Raw genomic sequence first — 17,640 nt, 5'->3', positions numbered from 1 at the left:
AATGTGAATATTCATCTGTGATAAGCAGCTGCGGAATAAGAAAAATAACGCACTTCAGCCTGTGCATTCTCTCAATATTTATGCACCTCTGGGAGTGGCCACTCCCCAGGCAAGTGTATATTATATTGAATGAATGCAGTTTGAATTTTTTGTTCATTACATTACATTACATTTAGTGCATTTAGCAGACGCTCTAATCCAGAGCGACTTCTATCACAATAGAGCATAAGTGTATCCATTCACATTTCAACGAGTAACAGTGTCAGACCAGGCTAACAATATTCCCAGACCAGTGAGCATGACCTTAACACTATTCGAGCCCTACCACAAGTTAACTTGTACAATCTGATGGAAGCCAAGTATTATAAGATACAAGTCCCTACAACACAGAAGCAAAACAGTAACTTTGCATATTCTGTACAGATGTGCAACAGAACAAGATGCATAGACCTATTGGGAAAAGGTTTATTGGGGAAATCACTTAATATTGAATGGAACAATTCACCAAATGGGTTTTTAATCCATGGGTGTACGGGATGTACAACATTGTAACATTATTCAGGGGTTTACTCAAGGCCCTCGGATACCCAAGAAAAGCGTTAAGTAAATTATTACATTTTGGAAGCCAAGGACAATACCACCGGGTGTGGTTGTCAAGCAGTTGCTAAGGAAGTGAATTACTAAGGTTATCAGCGAATTATAGGAAAGAACTGCGCCCAGCCTACTTTACGTTCCGCCCACATAGCGGAAGCACACTTTTTTGTTGTCATACACAAGTAAAATGGCTGCCTTGACCGCAATGAGGAGGCACGACCATAATCTAACAAATGAGAGTTAATTGCGCTGAATTTGCAGGGATCACTACAATAAACCATGCTTATTACCTTCATTGCTATGTAGAAGGCAAGTCATATTCCTACTGCTGCAGCAAAATCAATGGGTAAACCCGTCTGCTTTTCTTAAACACCTCGAGTCGGACAGCGATAGAGCGGGTCGCAAAGCAAGCTAACCACTTGCTAGCTTGGCAGCCAGGTATCACTACAGGTACTACCCAGCTAGCTATTCACGTTTTCACTGAGTATTCAACCATAGGAAGCTAACAGTCTGACGTATGAGTACTAGAATGGTCACATTTATGCTGTTAATGTGTTAGATTGTTATGCTGTCGCAGGCGTTAGATGATTGTATTGTTATTAATCGCAGGTCAAACACCCAAACACTATAACTGTAAAACTAGCTTAATGTATTACTATAGATCGACTGTGTTAGACGTGGACCTAACAGACTGAAATGTGTTCATGCCATATTAAAGAAATGGTCATGCACGGGCCAAAACTTCAATTCATAATGTGGTTTAGCTAAAATGCTAGCTAATAAGTTGGCTCTGTGCCAACGACATATTTTTGAAATCACTGCCGATTTATTTTGAAGTAGACAGCCCGCTAGCTCAAGCTAGTTAACTGTGGTCAGGATAGGCGACATATTTTTAGTTGTGATACTAGGAAAATGTAATAGTTGCTATCATTATCGTGTGCTCCGCAGGGGTCGAGTGGCACCCAGATGGCGATGACAGTGTTGGAATAAAAACTTATGTCATTAAACTACTGGTTTCATTCCACCATGGTAAGAAGCGCACTGTGTTCCTCTCTCGTACTCATTTGTTCCCTGTTGGCTTACTTGTTGTTTACATTTGTTTCACCCAAGTAAAAAAATGAAAGGATCAACCTCAGAGTTCCTTTGTGTCGCTCAGCAACAGGTTCTGGAATGTGCGTTGGATCGGGCAGAGGTGAGTGTGTCATGTGTGTCACCATTTTCATAGCATGCTTGCACTAAGTATTCCAAGCTGGATTCCATCATATTGTATTTATTTGATCCAGTACATTGTGGAGAGTGCTCGTCAGCGGCCAGCCAAAAGGAGGAATTCAGCTACTGGGAGGAAGTCTCTCTATCACAAACTGTATGAACTGTACACTGAAGAATGTGAAAAAGAGCCAGAGCTAAAGGTACTGGAGATTATCTTGTCTGAATGAGTTATTAATGAAGGACACCTAGGTAGATAAGTGCTGGTGGACATGGCTGATTCTTTTAATGCATAATCTTGACTAGTGCCATCCTTGTCATTATAATTTATAAGATACATGTGATTGTATTGTAACATCTAACTGTGAATGCATTCTCACTTAGAAACTGAGGAGAAATGTAAATCTACTGGAGAAGTTGGCCTCTCAAGAGTCAATGTCCTGCCTTGTGGTCAATCTGTATCCTGGAAATGAGGGCTACTCTCTGATGCTCAGGGGGAAAAATGGATGTGGTAAGAATTAGTGATATGCGACCATGTGATTTGGTCTTTTTAAAACTGGCTGTGAACTTGACTTTGTTAATGTTGTATGCTGTAATCGAATGAGGCTGTAATCAGGGTGACATTCATTGCATTTTTGTACTTGAGGGTGGAGTGGAGAGAGTCTTTTCCCAGGGTGCTTTGAATGTGTAGCGTAATTTTTTTAGAGGAGTATCAACCATGCTCACTTGAAGGGCAGTGAAGGGTGATTGTTGAAGAGCTACAGGTTGTGTCTGTCAGTTTACAATTATTCCTTCTGCCCAGCAGTGTTGTATCTGTTAAGCAGGGCATCCTTATCACAGGGTAAATTATGAAGGCAACTAAAGAACAGCTCACAACAGGAGGGAGCGTGTTATTAACAGAGCAATATACTCAAAATAAATTTTAATAAAACACTTGTTGAATTATCTCCGCTCTAATGTACAATTACATGTTGCTGTTTAACTGACAGCAAAGAGCGCTGTATAGAAATATCAATGATTTCTTGCATTTTTATAGTAAGCGATGTAAGTTTACTTCTAATGTCAAAGCAGCTTTCATCCACATTACATTACATTATTTACATTTACATTTATTCATTTAGCAGACGCTTTTATCCAAAGCGACTTACATAGGTTACAGTTCTTACAATGTTATCCATTTATACAGCTGGATATTTACTGAGGCAATCGTGGGTAAAGTACCTTGCCCAAGGGTACAGCAGCAGTGTCCCAACGGGGATCGAACCGGCAACCTTTCGGTTACAAGTCCTGCTCCTTAACCACTATGCTACACTGCCGCCCGATTATTGTCATTTAGCAGACTGTCTTATCTGTTGCCATTTGTGTAGGTTACAATTTTATCCATTTGTACAGATGGCAATCATGGGTTAAGTACCTAGCCAAAGGGTAAAATACCATAGTCCCAGCAGGGAACTGAACCAGTCACTTTTCAGTTACATGCCCTGCTCCTTACCACTATGCCACATTTCTGTACACATAGGTGAGCTTCTGACTGTACTTCCCTTGGCACCCTGCTACATACCTACACCTATCCATTAAAAACACTCTTCACTGCGCAAAGTGTGTGGGGAGGTGATTGGCCTGCTTTTGTATTTAACTAATGTTATAGTACATTACATTGTTGGCGTTTAGCAGACACTCTTATCCAGAGGGACTAACGTAGGTTACAGTTTCTTACATCTTACCCATTATTACAGCTGGTTATTTACTGAGGCAATTCTGTAAGTACCTTGGGTTAAATACCTTGCCCACAGGTACAACTGCAGTGCCCCAGCAGGGAATTGAACTGGCAGATTTTTGGTTACGAGCCCTGTTCCTTACTGCTGTCCCCTTAGCATTAGCTAATTAGCTCATTTACATTAGCATTAGCAGTCTTTATTATGGAGAATGCACATGCACTGCTGCCCCAGTTTAGCATATATCCCCTGACTAACTCCTCTGCTTAGTTCTTCCTTCTGTCATGTGTGCAGTACACCTAGGATGGGCTTCAAGACATGTCTGGTCAAAAGGCAGTACAACGCAGTATACTTGTACTTGTCTTTTTTTTTCAAGCCCCCGAGAACACTGAGAGATTGATCTATTTACTTATATTGTTTGAGCAGACTCTGAAACAATCCGGTTACCGTATGAGGAAGGGGAGCTGTTGGAGTACTTGGATGCTGAGGAATTACCCCCTGTTCTGGTGGACCTCCTGGAGAAGTCACAGGTGGGTGTTGCCATATGTTGACCCATGCAGGAATACCCAAACTGGACACATTGAATCGTAATACAGGAACTGAAGTCTACAGATACTGAGTCTCATGGGTTAAAGTCCTAGGTAAAAAAAAAAAAAAAGATGAATGAGTCTACAGCCATTATTTCATTCTTTTTTATACCCGTGGGATACACAAGTATTTTGGTTGAAATTGGGCTTCCTTAATCTGTCTGTCTGGGCTAAAACACCCATATGTGTCATGCAAGAATAAAAACTATGAAATTGTGTGTGTGTGTGTGTGTATGTTTGTGTGTGTCAGTAGAAAATAGTTGCATCTTTGAACTTCAACTGTACCTTAACCTAAAAGGGAGAGAAGTGAATAAATTATAATAAAGATAGTAATTACGTTTGCAGAGATACTTAAAGTTGTTTTTTAAAATCTTAAAATAGCAGAAATTAGCTCTTCATTGTGTTGTTGTCGTTTGCGTTTAAATTTCTTTTTCTCCTGTTTGTCATGTCATGTCATAATATGTCCGATGTTTCTGCATGTACAGGTGAACATATTCCACTGTGGGTGTGTTATTGCAGAGGTCAGGGACTACCGGCGGTCTGGGAACACTAAAATGCCTACATATCAGAGCCGTCACATCTTGCTACGGCCGACCATGCAGGTAAATCATCTTGGTTAGTTTCTCATTAAATAAGAATCTAATGCAACCAGTGAAGTCAAAAAATGTTTGAACTCCTCCTTCACACTTCTGAATCCTCCACAGACCCTGATCTGTGACATCCATTCTATGACAAGTGACAACCACAAATGGACACAGGTGAGGAGAGAAAGTGAAACCAAAGTAGGTTGATTTTCTTTACCTTTCACCAGACACCACTGACTGGTTATTGTAAAGGAGCCATTGGCCATTGCTGTTGTACCCTTGAACAAATAGCTTCATCTGCTATATTTGAATAAATAGCCAATTTTATAACCGGATGTTATAGACAATGTGCAAGTTGCTCCAGATAAGGATGGTAAGCCAGGCTGTTTAGATATTTTCTCAGTCTGAATGGAATTTCTTAGGAAAGTAGGTTTCATTTATTTCTTGTGAATTGACGCTGATGTTGAACTCTCATGTGTGCTGACTTTGCCAGCATATAACCGTTATACTCTGTTGAGTATTCCCTAAGGCCATGTAATGTCATCCAGCTGGCTTCTGCCTCAGTTGTTAGCGAATGCGTTTGGACAGGACTTTATGTTGGTCTACTACTGATGCCGATAAGTATGTATTGCTGGTTCCAGATCAAGCCCGTTAAAAGGGATTACAGCCCTGTTTCCATATGATGGGAGACATCTGTTGTGATTCTTTCGAAAAACACCTCCCTTACTGGATGTTCCCATAGGATGACAAGTTGCAGCTGGAGAGTCAGCTGATTTTGGCCACGGCTGAGCCCCTTTGCCTTGAGCCCTCCATTTCTGTGACCTGCACTGTCAACCGCCTGCTCTACAACAAACAGAAGATGAACACACGGTCCATGAAAAGGTGAGCACTTGACTCTCACAGAGACGGTAAGTATACACAGCTACCTACATTATGTGGTTTACTGTATCCTTGTGATGGGATGTGGTTCATAAGCCCTGCTAATGCAGGTGCACTTTCGATGTCCCCATTTACTGAGTCTGAGACCAGTGGGTGTAAAGGAAGGACACTAAAACTGGAAAGGTGACTTTACTGAAGACGAAGATCAAAAATGGAATTTTAAATACAGTTTATCTACAAGCTCCATTTTCTTATACACGATATGCATGACATTCCACATTTCTAATGCATGAGTGATGAATGGACACTTGATTTGTAATTCCCTGTGGCCCATATATCCCATGTTTTTCCAATATTTCCAATCTCCGTATGTGCTTTCAAAGTATGTACAGATGGCTGTCACAGTGCTAAGCTGGATAAAAATTCAAATTCCACACAGAAAGGCACAAGTTAGAATACAAATAACAGATAATAGTTTACTGTTTTAAGTGTTCAAGGTCTGTTTTTATGTCTTTAGGTAAACAGTGATGTTTTTAGGTAACAACATGGTATGGAAGTGTAGTTGTCTGTGATCCTCAGTGAGGTGGGGCAGTGTATTGCGGAATTTGTAGTTGGTTACCAATACACAAAATGATTTTAAATGCAAAGCATGCATACTGTGCAGATTTATGTTAGCTTAGTCCGGATGGTGTTCCTGACCCCACTATCTGGAAAGTGTTCATTTTTCACTTACTTACTTACTAAAGAGTCTCAGCTTACTTCTCTCCTTTTTATTTATATTTAGTGTGTCTGTGTAGTGTTCCTCCAGCTTTATATTACCCAGAGCACCAATGAGACCAAAAACTCATCTGGTCTGTATCATGCAGTATGCTGTTATTCCCTTCTTGTGGCTTTATGCCAGCATGAGGTATGATCGTAAAGCTAAGGATCAACTCGGGACAGCCAAGGGATCAGGCTGTCAACTTTCTGTTTAGCTCTTCTGCTAGGGCATCCTTAATGTTTTTCTGTGTAGATAGATGTGCTTTGTTTTTATATACTGATAAACCCAAGGCTCATTAAGAACCCAAGGCTCATTTCCAGACATCCTAATTGAATTCTGCCCCCTGCCCAGGTGCTTTAAGAGACATTCCAGGGCTGCACTCAACAGACAGCAAGAGCTGGCCCACTCTCCGACACCCCCACAGCTGCGGCTTTTTGACTACCTGCAGAGGAGGAAGGAGCGGAAACCAGCGCCCTCTGTAGACCTGAAGATCTCCAAGGCCGGAAACGTAAGTCCCTCTCCCTAGACCCCAGCTGTCAGAACTGCTTCCAAGGAGTCCTTGCCAATTCCTCTCCGAGCCGTGCCGAGCCTGAGCGCTTTTTTAATCTCCATCTCTCCTCTGGCAGTGTGTGGACATGTGGAAGCAGAGCGGCTGCCAGCTCAGCGCCCCGGCCCAAGTTGATGTGAGTCTCTCTCTCTCTCTCTCTCTCTCTCTCTCTCTCTCTCTTTCACTCACTCTCTCTTTCATTTTTCCTGGGAATTATTTATTTACAGTGCAAAGTATCTGGTGCAGAGAAAAAGAAAAAATGTTTTTTCTCTGTAAAAGGGTCATACAGCTTTCCCAGGAACACAGAGCTGCAGGGAGGGAGTGGAATGATCATTTAATGGTTACTGTACATAAATTAACCCTACCCTAACCCTCCTAAACTGATGACTTGGTTTCACTCAGGGAGTAAGGGATTGAGGTCTCTGAGAATGGTGTCTTGAAGCATAAATTTCAAGTTGGGGGCCTCTTCAACACTTACTTTTTCTTCATAAGTTCTGAATGTTTTTGTGTTGTAACTGTTTTAGATTTATTTCTTCAGCATAAGTTTAGGTTTGAGTTCTTTGCTTTGTGTCTTTTAATTGGTAAATGGAAATGTCTGTTGAGCTCCTTGGTTTTACTGCATAAAGGCGTAAAAGTCAGAAATCTGTGTATTCTTTCACTCTTGTTCTCTCACCTCACTCACTCCCTCTTTTGCATACACTCTCTGTCCCCCTCCTTCCCTGTCTTCCCCATCCTTCTCCCTGTTTTTGTATTGGCTTCATCCACCTGCCTCTGCCTCAGGAAAACACATGCCATGGTGTTATCCCCTATTCGATTAAACAGCATCCTGCTCTTTGTTCTTGGTCTGGCTGAGGATTGCTGTCCTGGATCATAGGTTCACATATGGTGATTTATGACGAGCTGTTTCCGTCAGTCTCCTGCTGCCAGGAGGCCATTTGTAGAGGGCTGGTGGCACCTAGCACACTGCACTCTTTTGTCATAGGTCTTTAGAGATAATCAGGTATTGCCACTCCCATGAGCCTCTGGGTTGATCAGTGCTCTTTCTCATTGGCCTAGCATAGTATCAAAGGGATAACATGGTGCATAGATTTATGAGACACTTGGGAGCCAGAAAAAATGCCTGATGGTGCACGTTATGGATCCTCCTAAATTAAGCTGTTTTTTGGCAGTTATTGCCTAAGATGCTGAGTATTAAAATATTACAATATGATTTAAGGGCTCACTCAATATGATTTAAGGGCTTGATGGCGGTAAAGATAAGATTCAAAATTTGCCTCTGATTTTGTAGGTCGGTGTAGTTCACCTCTAATTGAGACCAGTGGTCATCTTCTCTGATCAGCTTGGTTTGATAAATATGAAAGTATTTTTTTCCACTCTGATACTGCTAGCAGATGTTCACTTACATTATGACAAATTGATGTGTTCTTCCACATGACTGGGTTTTGGCTGTCTTTCCAGGTGGAGAAGTACGCAGTGGTGGAGAAATCGATAAAGCTGGAGGAGTCTCAGCCTTCTGTCTGGCCAGCGCATGTAAGGGTTTGGTTCTGATACAATACGTGAAGGCCCCAGGAAACGCTGCCAGATCTCAGACAACAGAGGGCTATTATGTGGAACATGGAATAATATTATTCCTCTGTATTTCTATTGAACATGAGGTCATGAGAACTGACCAGAGTTCATTTCCATAGAAAAGCTGAGCATGTGGTATATAAAGTTCCTTTGTTGTTTGTCTTTTTTGGAGTCCTCCATCAACCTCTTTCTGACTCGTCTCTGCAGGAAGTGAAAGATGACTACATTTTCGAATCGGAGATGGGCGGCCAGGTTCAGAAGACGAAACTCACCATCTTTCAGTCTGTCGGGGACCCCCTTATGTACGGGATGATTTACAGTACCAAGGACCCCAAAAGCGAGGAGGACGGGAGCAATATGCCTCTTGTCCATCCCCCGTGAGCGCACCTCTTTTCTCCTTATACCCCTTTCTTCCTGCGGATTAGGTGCCGGGTACTGTGGTCCCACAATCCCCTCATTTTACCCTTATCTTTTTCCTCCCACAGGTTCCTCATTGGCTCAAAGATTGATGCCGACCGGTGAGTTCTTTTACATATTTTGGCAAACCTCACTCCTTTCATGTAAATGAATTAAATGTTGTCAACTTGTTCAGTTCTCTCCCGTTAAGTGAAATCAGTCACAGTCTTGCAAAGCAACTCAAAATGGTGGATTTCTTCCCCAACAGGATCACTTTTTCCAGGGCAGAAAAAATGAAATAAATGGCACTGCAGTAGCACTAGCATTTAATGTGCCATAAAGGCTTTGTTTGTAGAGATTGATGGTTTGCAAGCAAGTTTAAAGCCATAAAGTACTGAATATATCTTTAACATCTCACTGTAAAATTCCTAGACCATATTGAGGGAGTAGTAATACCCTTTTTCCACTGGTCTCAGTAAGCTATACCTGCATGGCTTTATGCTGTGCATATTATACTTTAGAACTTGTTTTTGATTGTTTTTCCCCTAAACTTGTACCAACTATGGAAACACTAGGCAACTAGAAGGTAACTGCCTCTTTCCCTGCCCCCAGAATCTATCAAAAAAAATAAGGCACATTTTGAAGAATTATATTATTCATTCTCATTATATTAATATATTCTACATGGACATGGATGATGGTGATAAACAGGATAGTTTTGTTCTCACATGTTGTTGTATGGCTGTCAGAGTGGAGTGAAATAAAATATATTGGAGACAGTGCCTTATTCATACTCTGCAAAGTACAAGTTGTTGTGTGTGTAGCTACTTACTGTACCTAAGAGGTGAACTGAGGAACACAGTGGTTGACTGTAGCAGGATTGATAATCAGTGTGAAATGAGTTTTAGCTTGTTTGGCCGGACTCAGTTGTGAGAGGCCATGTGCTCCTGGTCAAAATCCTTTCAGCCACGCTCAGGTTTGGCTGAAGACTGGTGGAAAAGTGTTTTCTGGGCTCCATCTGATGGAGGAAGGGAGTAATTAACTGGCTAGATTCTAGCTGTTTTGCAAGGCAGTGATGTTTAAAATGTTCATGTGCATTCACTTCATGAAAGCACGAATATATTTGCATAACAATGCATCTGTATCAGCCAGTCTTTTGTTGTCTGAAAAATGGAAACTCCTGATGTAATCTGTTCCTGTTTTTTAGAGTGGATTTATTTATGTGTAACATTGAGGTTTTTTTATATGGACTATAAACAAAATGTGTTGTGATTTCGGATACAGGTAAAATGATGTGTTGTGTAATGGCTGCTGGTGTTGCAGATTCCTGAACCAGTATAAAGAGGTGTACGAGCGAGATGCAAAATGTCCGGTGAAGATGTCGCACAGCTCTGAGAGTGCAGGGAACCACAGCCACATGTCCCCTGAGAGGGAGATGGAGGTGAGGCCGGTCTGCCCGGTCGGGCTCTTTCTCCGTGTCTAGCGTTGGCAGCTGTTGACCATTGGCAGGTGTGTTTCTCTTTGGCTGAAATAGACGGACGGGTTGTCCACACTGGTCCAGTCCACGCAGGTGCTGGGGAAGGGTGTGAAGCACAGACCGGCACCCATCAAACTGCCGGCAGGACCAGGCAGTAGCTCCTCAGGTAACTCCCAGCACCTGACCTCTTCTGTTTTTGGTTTATTTTGAAGCAAACCTGTCTTTAAAATAAGTGCTGTTTCACAAGAGTTAAAACTCAGTGATAAGCTCTTGGTTGGGTGGATGCATAACTCTGACTTGAAAAGGCAATTTAATGGTGCATGCTGGGTATGTTCAGCTGTGTTCATTTTTCAGTTCATTTTCAGAAGCTTTTACAGAAAGATTAATTTCAGCGACTTCCATAGGTTACAGTTTTTTGCATGTTATCCATTTGCACAGCTAGATATTTACTGAGGCAATCGTGGGTTAAGTACCTTGCCCAAGGGTACAGCAGCAGTGCCCCAGCTGGGAATGGAACTGGCAACCTTTCGGTTAAGAGTTCTTCTCCTTAACCACTATGTTACACTGCTGCCCCAATGATAGCTGTAAGGCAAACAGGTGATTCCTCAGAAAATGTCTGTTCACTCTTCTTCTCCTCTGCTCTTTCTCTGGCAGGTAACCCTTTCAGCTCACAGCCAGCAACCAGTCACCTGAAGTCCACCACTCCACCACCCTCCAAGACCCCGTCCATCTCCAGGAAACACTCCATGGATCTCAGCCAGGGCAGCCACCAGTCTCCAGTAGCACTCTCTCCAATGGGCTCGTCCCAAAGTGAGTGCAGCGCAACTTCCCCCGCCTCCCCGCAATCCACACCCCCCCCACACACACCACACACACCCCTTCCTCAGCACCACGTGCTGATTGTGCAGTAGAGAAGGACGAACGCTGTACTCATCTACCACTTTCTCTCTCTCTTTCCATCTTCTCAGGATCGGGGACCCCTAAACCGTCCACCCCTACCCCCACCAACACCCCTTGCTCCACACCCCTCCCTCCTGACATCCAGACCTCCACGCCCACCGCCACCCCCTCGGCCACACCCACCCCTCAGGACACTGTCACGCCCCCTCAGTCTGCCCTGCTCACCCCATTCGCCCCGCAGCAAATGGCCCTGAGCCAGGCCCTGCCGGTCATGACCATCCCCCGGTCAACCATGGTCACCTCCATCTCAACCGGTAACTCCTCCTCGCAGGTCATGACCAACACAGCGGGACTCAACTTCATCAACGTGGTGGGCTCTGTCTGGTGAGGACACCCTTCGGCTCCTTGGAAGTAGTCACTTGGGGAGAGATATGTCCGAGCACGCAGTCTCCACCCGGGCTAGTCCCCAACTTTCTGTTATCGACATCTCCATTTACATCCCTTTCTCCCTCTGTTTCTCCCTGTTAGTAATCAACGTGAATGAATGAATGAACTCCTTTTTAAATGATCTTCTTCTGCTGCGGTGTAGCAGTACCTGCAGCCTTAACAGTGCCGAATTGTCAGCTGAACTTGTGGCGCTTTCTCTTCTCTCTGTGTTTCTGTGCCATTTGTGTATGTGTGGGCATCTTCATGTCATCTGTTTTTGTGTTGCGCTGTGTGTGGTTCTGCCCATCCGTGTGTGATTATATATATGTGTCTTTGTGTTTCTGTATGTGTGTGTGTTTGTGCATGTAACATTGTATGTGTGTGTGTGTGTGTTTTTATATGTTTCATTCTATATGTGTGTGTGTTCTTGTGTGTGCGTGTTTGTGTGTGCGCGCGTGTTCATGTGGTGTGTGTGCATGTGCATTTGTTCCTGTAACGTTCTGTATGTGTGTGTTCTCGTGCATGCGTGTGTGTGTGTGTGTGTGTGTTTGTGCATGTAACATTGTATGTATGTACTTGTGTGCGTGTGTGTTTACAGCAGTCCCCAGACCCTGATGAGTGGCTCTAACCCCATGCTGGGCTGCAGTCCAGGCACCATCACCTCGGGGATCAACCTGGGTGGGATCCTGCCCCCAGGGGGTCTGATGTCAGGGGCACTTCCTGCTATGCAGTCTGCTGCACCAGCAGGTACTGTTGACATCACCATTCTGCAGAGCCAAGTCTTCATGTACAGACTCCTGTCATATAAACTCGTTTGAATATACAGAAAGGTGCTCTAATTCAATATACTGTATGTAGCTTTTAATGTTCTTGATTGTGTGTTTGTGTGTATATTTATGTACATTTTATTTTTACTTTTCCTTATATATAAATAATGTTCAGATTATATACTTGTAATTTTCTTCACAAAGGGTGTAAGGAAGACATGTTGTGAAATATATTATAGCTTTCATTTCATTCTCACCAGGGAGTCCATTTGGTTTGAACAATTCCCCAGGTCTCAGACCCTTGAATCTCCTCCAGGTATGGCATTATGTGCATAACTTGTAGTTTATTATGTCTCAGTGTATATATCTCACTGATTGATCTTTTGACCTCTCCTGGTCTTTGTCACACATCAGATCCCCACCGGCCCTGTGATCTTCAACTCCCTCCAGCACCAGCTCTCTCAGTTCTCCCCTCAGCAGCAAGGCAGCCATTCTGCCACCTCCAGCCCCCAGCAGCAGGCGGAGCCAGTGAGCACACCGTGTCACTTCCTGTCACACACGGATGTACATAGCTACAGTACTGGCCAAAAGTCTGGACACACCGGATCAGGATAATGAGAAACGTGCATTCAAATACATTTTGATCTAACGACTTATGCTTAAATGGTTGAATTTTTTTTTCTTAGGCATCAGCTTTACGATTTATATTTGTCTATGTGTGAATTTCTTTCCAAAAAATTTTGTTTTCAAAAAATATTTTTTGGCTAGTTTGAAGAATCTAAAATATAAGAGTTTTGATTTGTCTATAACACTTTTTTGGTCACTGCATAATTCCAATTTTTTGTTTCATAGTTTTGATGTCTTTACTATTATTCTAAAATGTGGAAAATGGTAAAAATAAAGTGTGCCCAAATTTTTGAGTGGAACTGTACATACACAGACAGCAAGCAGCAGCAGTAAGCACACAACAGGGATACAGCCAACAGATACAGAGACACACGCTGACCAACCCACACACACTGACACAAAAGAAATGAGATGTTCATGAGTTGACGTTGATGGTGGCTGTTGGAAGTGGAGCTTCTTTCAGTAACGCAAAGTCTGTCCGTGACTCCTTTAGACATCTGACCAGGGTGTGGGCGGGTCAGACCAGGGCCTGGCCAGTCAACAGACAGCAGTGATCAACCTGACAGGAGTGGGTGGATTCATGTCTCCTCAAGCTGCAGGTATGGATCCGGTCACTGACTGTTCATTTCCACATCAGCTGCAATGTCATGCTTCAGAAATTGAAAAATTGCTCCTTTACGCATTCTCCCATGTTATTTCAGTTTCTCCATTGTGCTGAGTGACATTCCGCATACACCTCTTACCTCAGACTCCAAAATCCCTGCTGTGAAGTATTGGTGGTGCAGTTTTCCAGCAGTAAAAAAAATATGGCACTCCTCTGTCCTGTGTCGTAAAAATGCATTTGTTAGTCTCGCATGTCTAAAAAAAGGAAATTAAAACGGACAGCTCACGAATCTGTTTCAGATTTAGAGAGCTACATATTATACTTCGATAAATGCTTTCTTCTTTTTTTTTCTTTGAATTGTAGAATCAAATGACCCCACCTGCTGGACCAAAAAATACTATTGTCATGCTTTTTATCCCTAAAGCAGTGCTGTAGTTAGTAAAATAATTATTTCATCTTTAATGAGTGAATAACAAGTTTCCACCCCCAAAATTGGCACAATCACAAGCATTCCAAAACGTTCGGGTAAAGCATATTAGAAAATAGTGTATCCCTAGTGACACTGCTCTGTTGGCTCTTTTGGGCTTTCCTTTTCTTTTGGCATCTCCTGCAAATTCACTCAACCTTCTGCAGACATAAATTTAGCTCAGCGGTTCTTTTTTTCCGGGTCAGTTTTAACTTACGGCTGACCTCTTGACTTCCATCCCCCTCTCCCCTGCCGTGCTAGCTGCATGTCTGCTTTTGTTTCTTTTTGTTTTCTTTTCTCCTTGTTTTCCTGCTCCTTACTCTAACTGTTCCCCCCTTACCTCCGCACCTCTCCCCCATAGTGCTGTCCCAGCTGGGCTGTGCCCCGGACAGAACCGGGCCTGGTCTGCCAGCGCCGGAGCTACAGCTCTCCTCTGCCTTACAGCTGCAGCACCAGCAGCAGATACAAGTAATCCAGCAACTTCACCTTTGACCTCATCCCCTCTGCGCATCCGATGCTCCAAAATATGACATCTAGAGGGAGAATTACCATGAGGGACGTGTATGCATAGCACTAGCGGGGAAAAAGAAAATGTTAGCTGTGGTCCCTGATTCTTAAGTTGGATGCTGTTTATATTTTCTTGTTGTTGTCCATGTCCTTGTGTCTTCATATTTATAACGCATACACGTATACATGTTTGGAAGGTAAAACCTTCAAGAAATGAATATGAAGGAATCCCTATGAAATGGGAGTACTGAACATATTTGTTAAGGCCATTTTATGTTTCTTTTTTACCAGCATTCAAGGAGTGCTCGTGGCACATCATTTTTAAAGTACTATATGCCTTCTAATGATACTTCTCATCTCAGGCATGCTGAAATAAGACTCCATTCAAAAGTCATGTGTTTGGGTAGGGACGACCCTCTTTTAACACTGTGAACATGAAAGAAAACCCGTAGAAACTGAATATTGCAGAAGGTTAAAGTTAAATTCTTGTTTTACTAGCATGTGGAACAAGTAATCATAACTGGAAGCTGTTTTGATGATAGATATCTGTACATTTGTGCATGCTGTTTTATTTCTGTTTGAATTTTTTTTTCTTCTCATCTGAGGCTGGAACATTATCCGCCCCCCACTTAACCACAAACCCATTTAATACTATGTTTAACCCTCACTGGCAAAGCGTGATGCAGGCGTTGAGTTGAAGTTGCTGACTTACTGAAATCTCTGAACATAAAAAGAGCGTGGGCCTTTACTCAGAATACCACATCCACTCTGTCCCTGATGGCAAAAGTGCAAAACGGAGATGCCCCCTTGCAGATGTCCGTGCCACTGGTGCTGCTTGACTGTCCTTCGTTGTCTGAGTGTGGATTTGTTTGTCAGTCACTCAAAGCAAATGTTTGACTTTTTTTCCCCCCCAATTCTTCTTGTTTTGATTTGTGCATTCTTGACTCCAACCCTTTGCCCCCTACCCCGCCCCACCCCCAGGTCCATCCCAGCTGTGCTAAGTCAAACGTTTGCGACCACACTTGAGTGTTGTCTGCATTACAAGCCCTCTGTGACCCGCTCTCCTTACTCTCCTCACACTGTTTTCTCTTTTCCCACATCTAGTTGCGATTCTTGCAGCACCAAATGCAGCAGCAAATGGCTATGGTGGCGGGGGAGGTTCAGCCAGCGCTGCCACGGCAACCTTCCGCCAGCCAACCAAGAAGTAAGAGGAAGCGCAGCACGCCGCAAGCCCTCTCCAGATCATAAACCTCACCAGGAGCCACCGTGATTACTCATCACTTTTTCCCCCATTTCCCCTCCGAAGACTTTGATCCATACTCTCCTTCTCATTAATGTTGGCATTAGCAGTTCACCACATCAGCAGCTTGTAGACTCAGAGTTATTAGAATTTGTAGCTGTGAAGGGATGTGGCCGCTGGGCTGGTGGACCAGCAGGCAGGATGTTCACATAAGGACTCCAAGGACGAATAGGAAATGAAAGGATTGTAGTGTTAAGTATCTTTTTTTTTTAAATATGGTTTCCTTAGGATGTACGGTGTCCTTCATTAAGGGGCTGTCACTCTTTTTCTCAGAATACAGAGCTCTGACAGTGTTTTTCCCTGTACAGTTTTAGAATCAAACACGCATACATGATCTTAATGATGGTGCCAGATTTCCTCCAGACCAGCCAAAGGGGGGTTGGCAATAAGGAGCAGGGATTTCTGCTGGACCTGCTCAAATAAGGGGTCTGCTTTAACGTGCAATGTGTGGATTTTATGTGTCTGTTTTAAAAGCATAATGTTTTATTCACTCATGCAAGCGTAGACTCATAAGAGCCACGTGTGCATCACCTTTTTTGGTTACAAATGTGAATTTTGTAAAGGCTCTTTGACAGCCATTTTATTGTGATACGAGAGTTAAATATGTATATATTGACAGTGGAAAATAAACCTTTTAGGAGAAACTGAACTATGTAAAACTTGTGTTGTCTTCACTATGTAGTCTTTGATGTATGTGATGCTTATCTGTTTAAAGTTCCTGTGGTTTCATATTGTGACTTCCATTCCCTGGTACCAAGACCTGAAGCATCACACCAGGGTGTATTTCCAAGAAGGAAGGGAGTTTGTGCTACAGTTAATAGGCTGGGATGGTTCCCATTTTATTAGCATATCTGGGAAAAAAATGGCAACTTAAAGCTAGGTTAAGGTATGAATTGTACCACTAATCAAAAGTACTGAAAATTTGTAGTGCAATGACAACTATAACAATAGTTGGATATGTCATTGCTCTTCTGCCCTTAACAGTGGCAGTCTAACCCAAATTCAACATTGTATGTTTGCTGCGCCCTGATCTATCTTACTTGTTTCAGTGGATAATTCATTATCATCTAGTCATCATCAAGTCACAACAAAAGACATCACTGATTAAAAAAGGAACGAGTTGTATGAACAGCAAAAAGTACTTGTTTCAAGCACAGACTCAGTCTTACAGTGGGGGTTCAAAACTGACTGCGCCACAATGACCAGGAACCCACATCAGTAGAAGAAACTAGCTTCTTTCCACTCGGTATAGGGGTGGGTAGGTCAGCCAGGGTCACCTCATTGCTCCAGTCTTCACATCCTGGGACTTGTGCGGGTACCTGTGAGTCACTCGGATACCACACAGAGCATGCGCCTATCCTCCAATAGCATTTCCTGGTTCACTGTGGAATTTGTAGTGTGAAAAATAGTTGCAATAGGCGTGTGTGTCTAATGCAGGGTTGTATGCGCCTCATTCTACACTGCACGGGTAGGCGGTTGTCATTGTGGTGGTGACAAGCGTAAATGTATAATTTGTGGCTGCTAATGTTGGATGCAAAACTGGAAAAAATACAAAAATAAATAACAAGAGTGACAGATTATGAATCATGGGATGGTATTGGTGCTGACCATGGTGCATTTTTTTATCAATATTTAATTTTGCATTGATGATTTGTAAACTTTTATGCATTTTATTATTCAAATCACGCTAATTCTTGCAATCTTTAATTAGCAACAATTAGCAATAATT

The 17,640-nt window shown here is 42.8% G+C and overlaps 1 protein-coding gene across 6 annotated transcripts; it reads left to right on the top strand.

Moving 5' to 3' along the window:
- The first annotated feature begins 787 nt into the window (after positions 1–787).
- On the top strand, positions 788–16,527 carry LOC118783516 (transcription factor SPT20 homolog). 6 transcript variants are annotated; one of them, XM_036537428.1, is made up of 24 exons: positions 788–1,032; positions 1,543–1,623; positions 1,751–1,786; positions 1,878–2,003; positions 2,185–2,311; positions 3,942–4,045; positions 4,588–4,704; positions 4,807–4,860; positions 5,429–5,568; positions 6,677–6,833; positions 6,952–7,008; positions 8,331–8,402; positions 8,649–8,818; positions 8,927–8,959; positions 10,161–10,278; positions 10,372–10,480; positions 10,969–11,124; positions 11,283–11,598; positions 12,239–12,387; positions 12,668–12,723; positions 12,822–12,935; positions 13,528–13,633; positions 14,466–14,572; positions 15,716–16,527. In XM_036537428.1, exons 2-24 carry the CDS (start codon positions 1,591–1,593, stop codon positions 15,857–15,859), a joined length of 2,601 nt encoding a protein of 866 aa, XP_036393321.1. In that variant the 5' UTR covers positions 788–1,032; positions 1,543–1,590; the 3' UTR covers positions 15,860–16,527. The 6 variants fall into 6 exon arrangements, with proteins under 6 accessions (XP_036393321.1, XP_036393320.1, XP_036393319.1 ...); XM_036537427.1 differs by having other exon boundaries at positions 788–1,044; XM_036537426.1 differs by having other exon boundaries at positions 788–1,044; positions 1,705–1,786; positions 12,242–12,387.
- Positions 16,528–17,640: the final 1,113 nt, after the last annotated feature.

Source organism: Megalops cyprinoides, chromosome 9 (assembly GCF_013368585.1).
Source record: "Megalops cyprinoides isolate fMegCyp1 chromosome 9, fMegCyp1.pri, whole genome shotgun sequence".
NCBI lineage: Eukaryota > Metazoa > Chordata > Actinopteri > Elopiformes > Megalopidae > Megalops > Megalops cyprinoides.
This window is presented reverse-complemented; position numbering and strand designations above follow the sequence as displayed.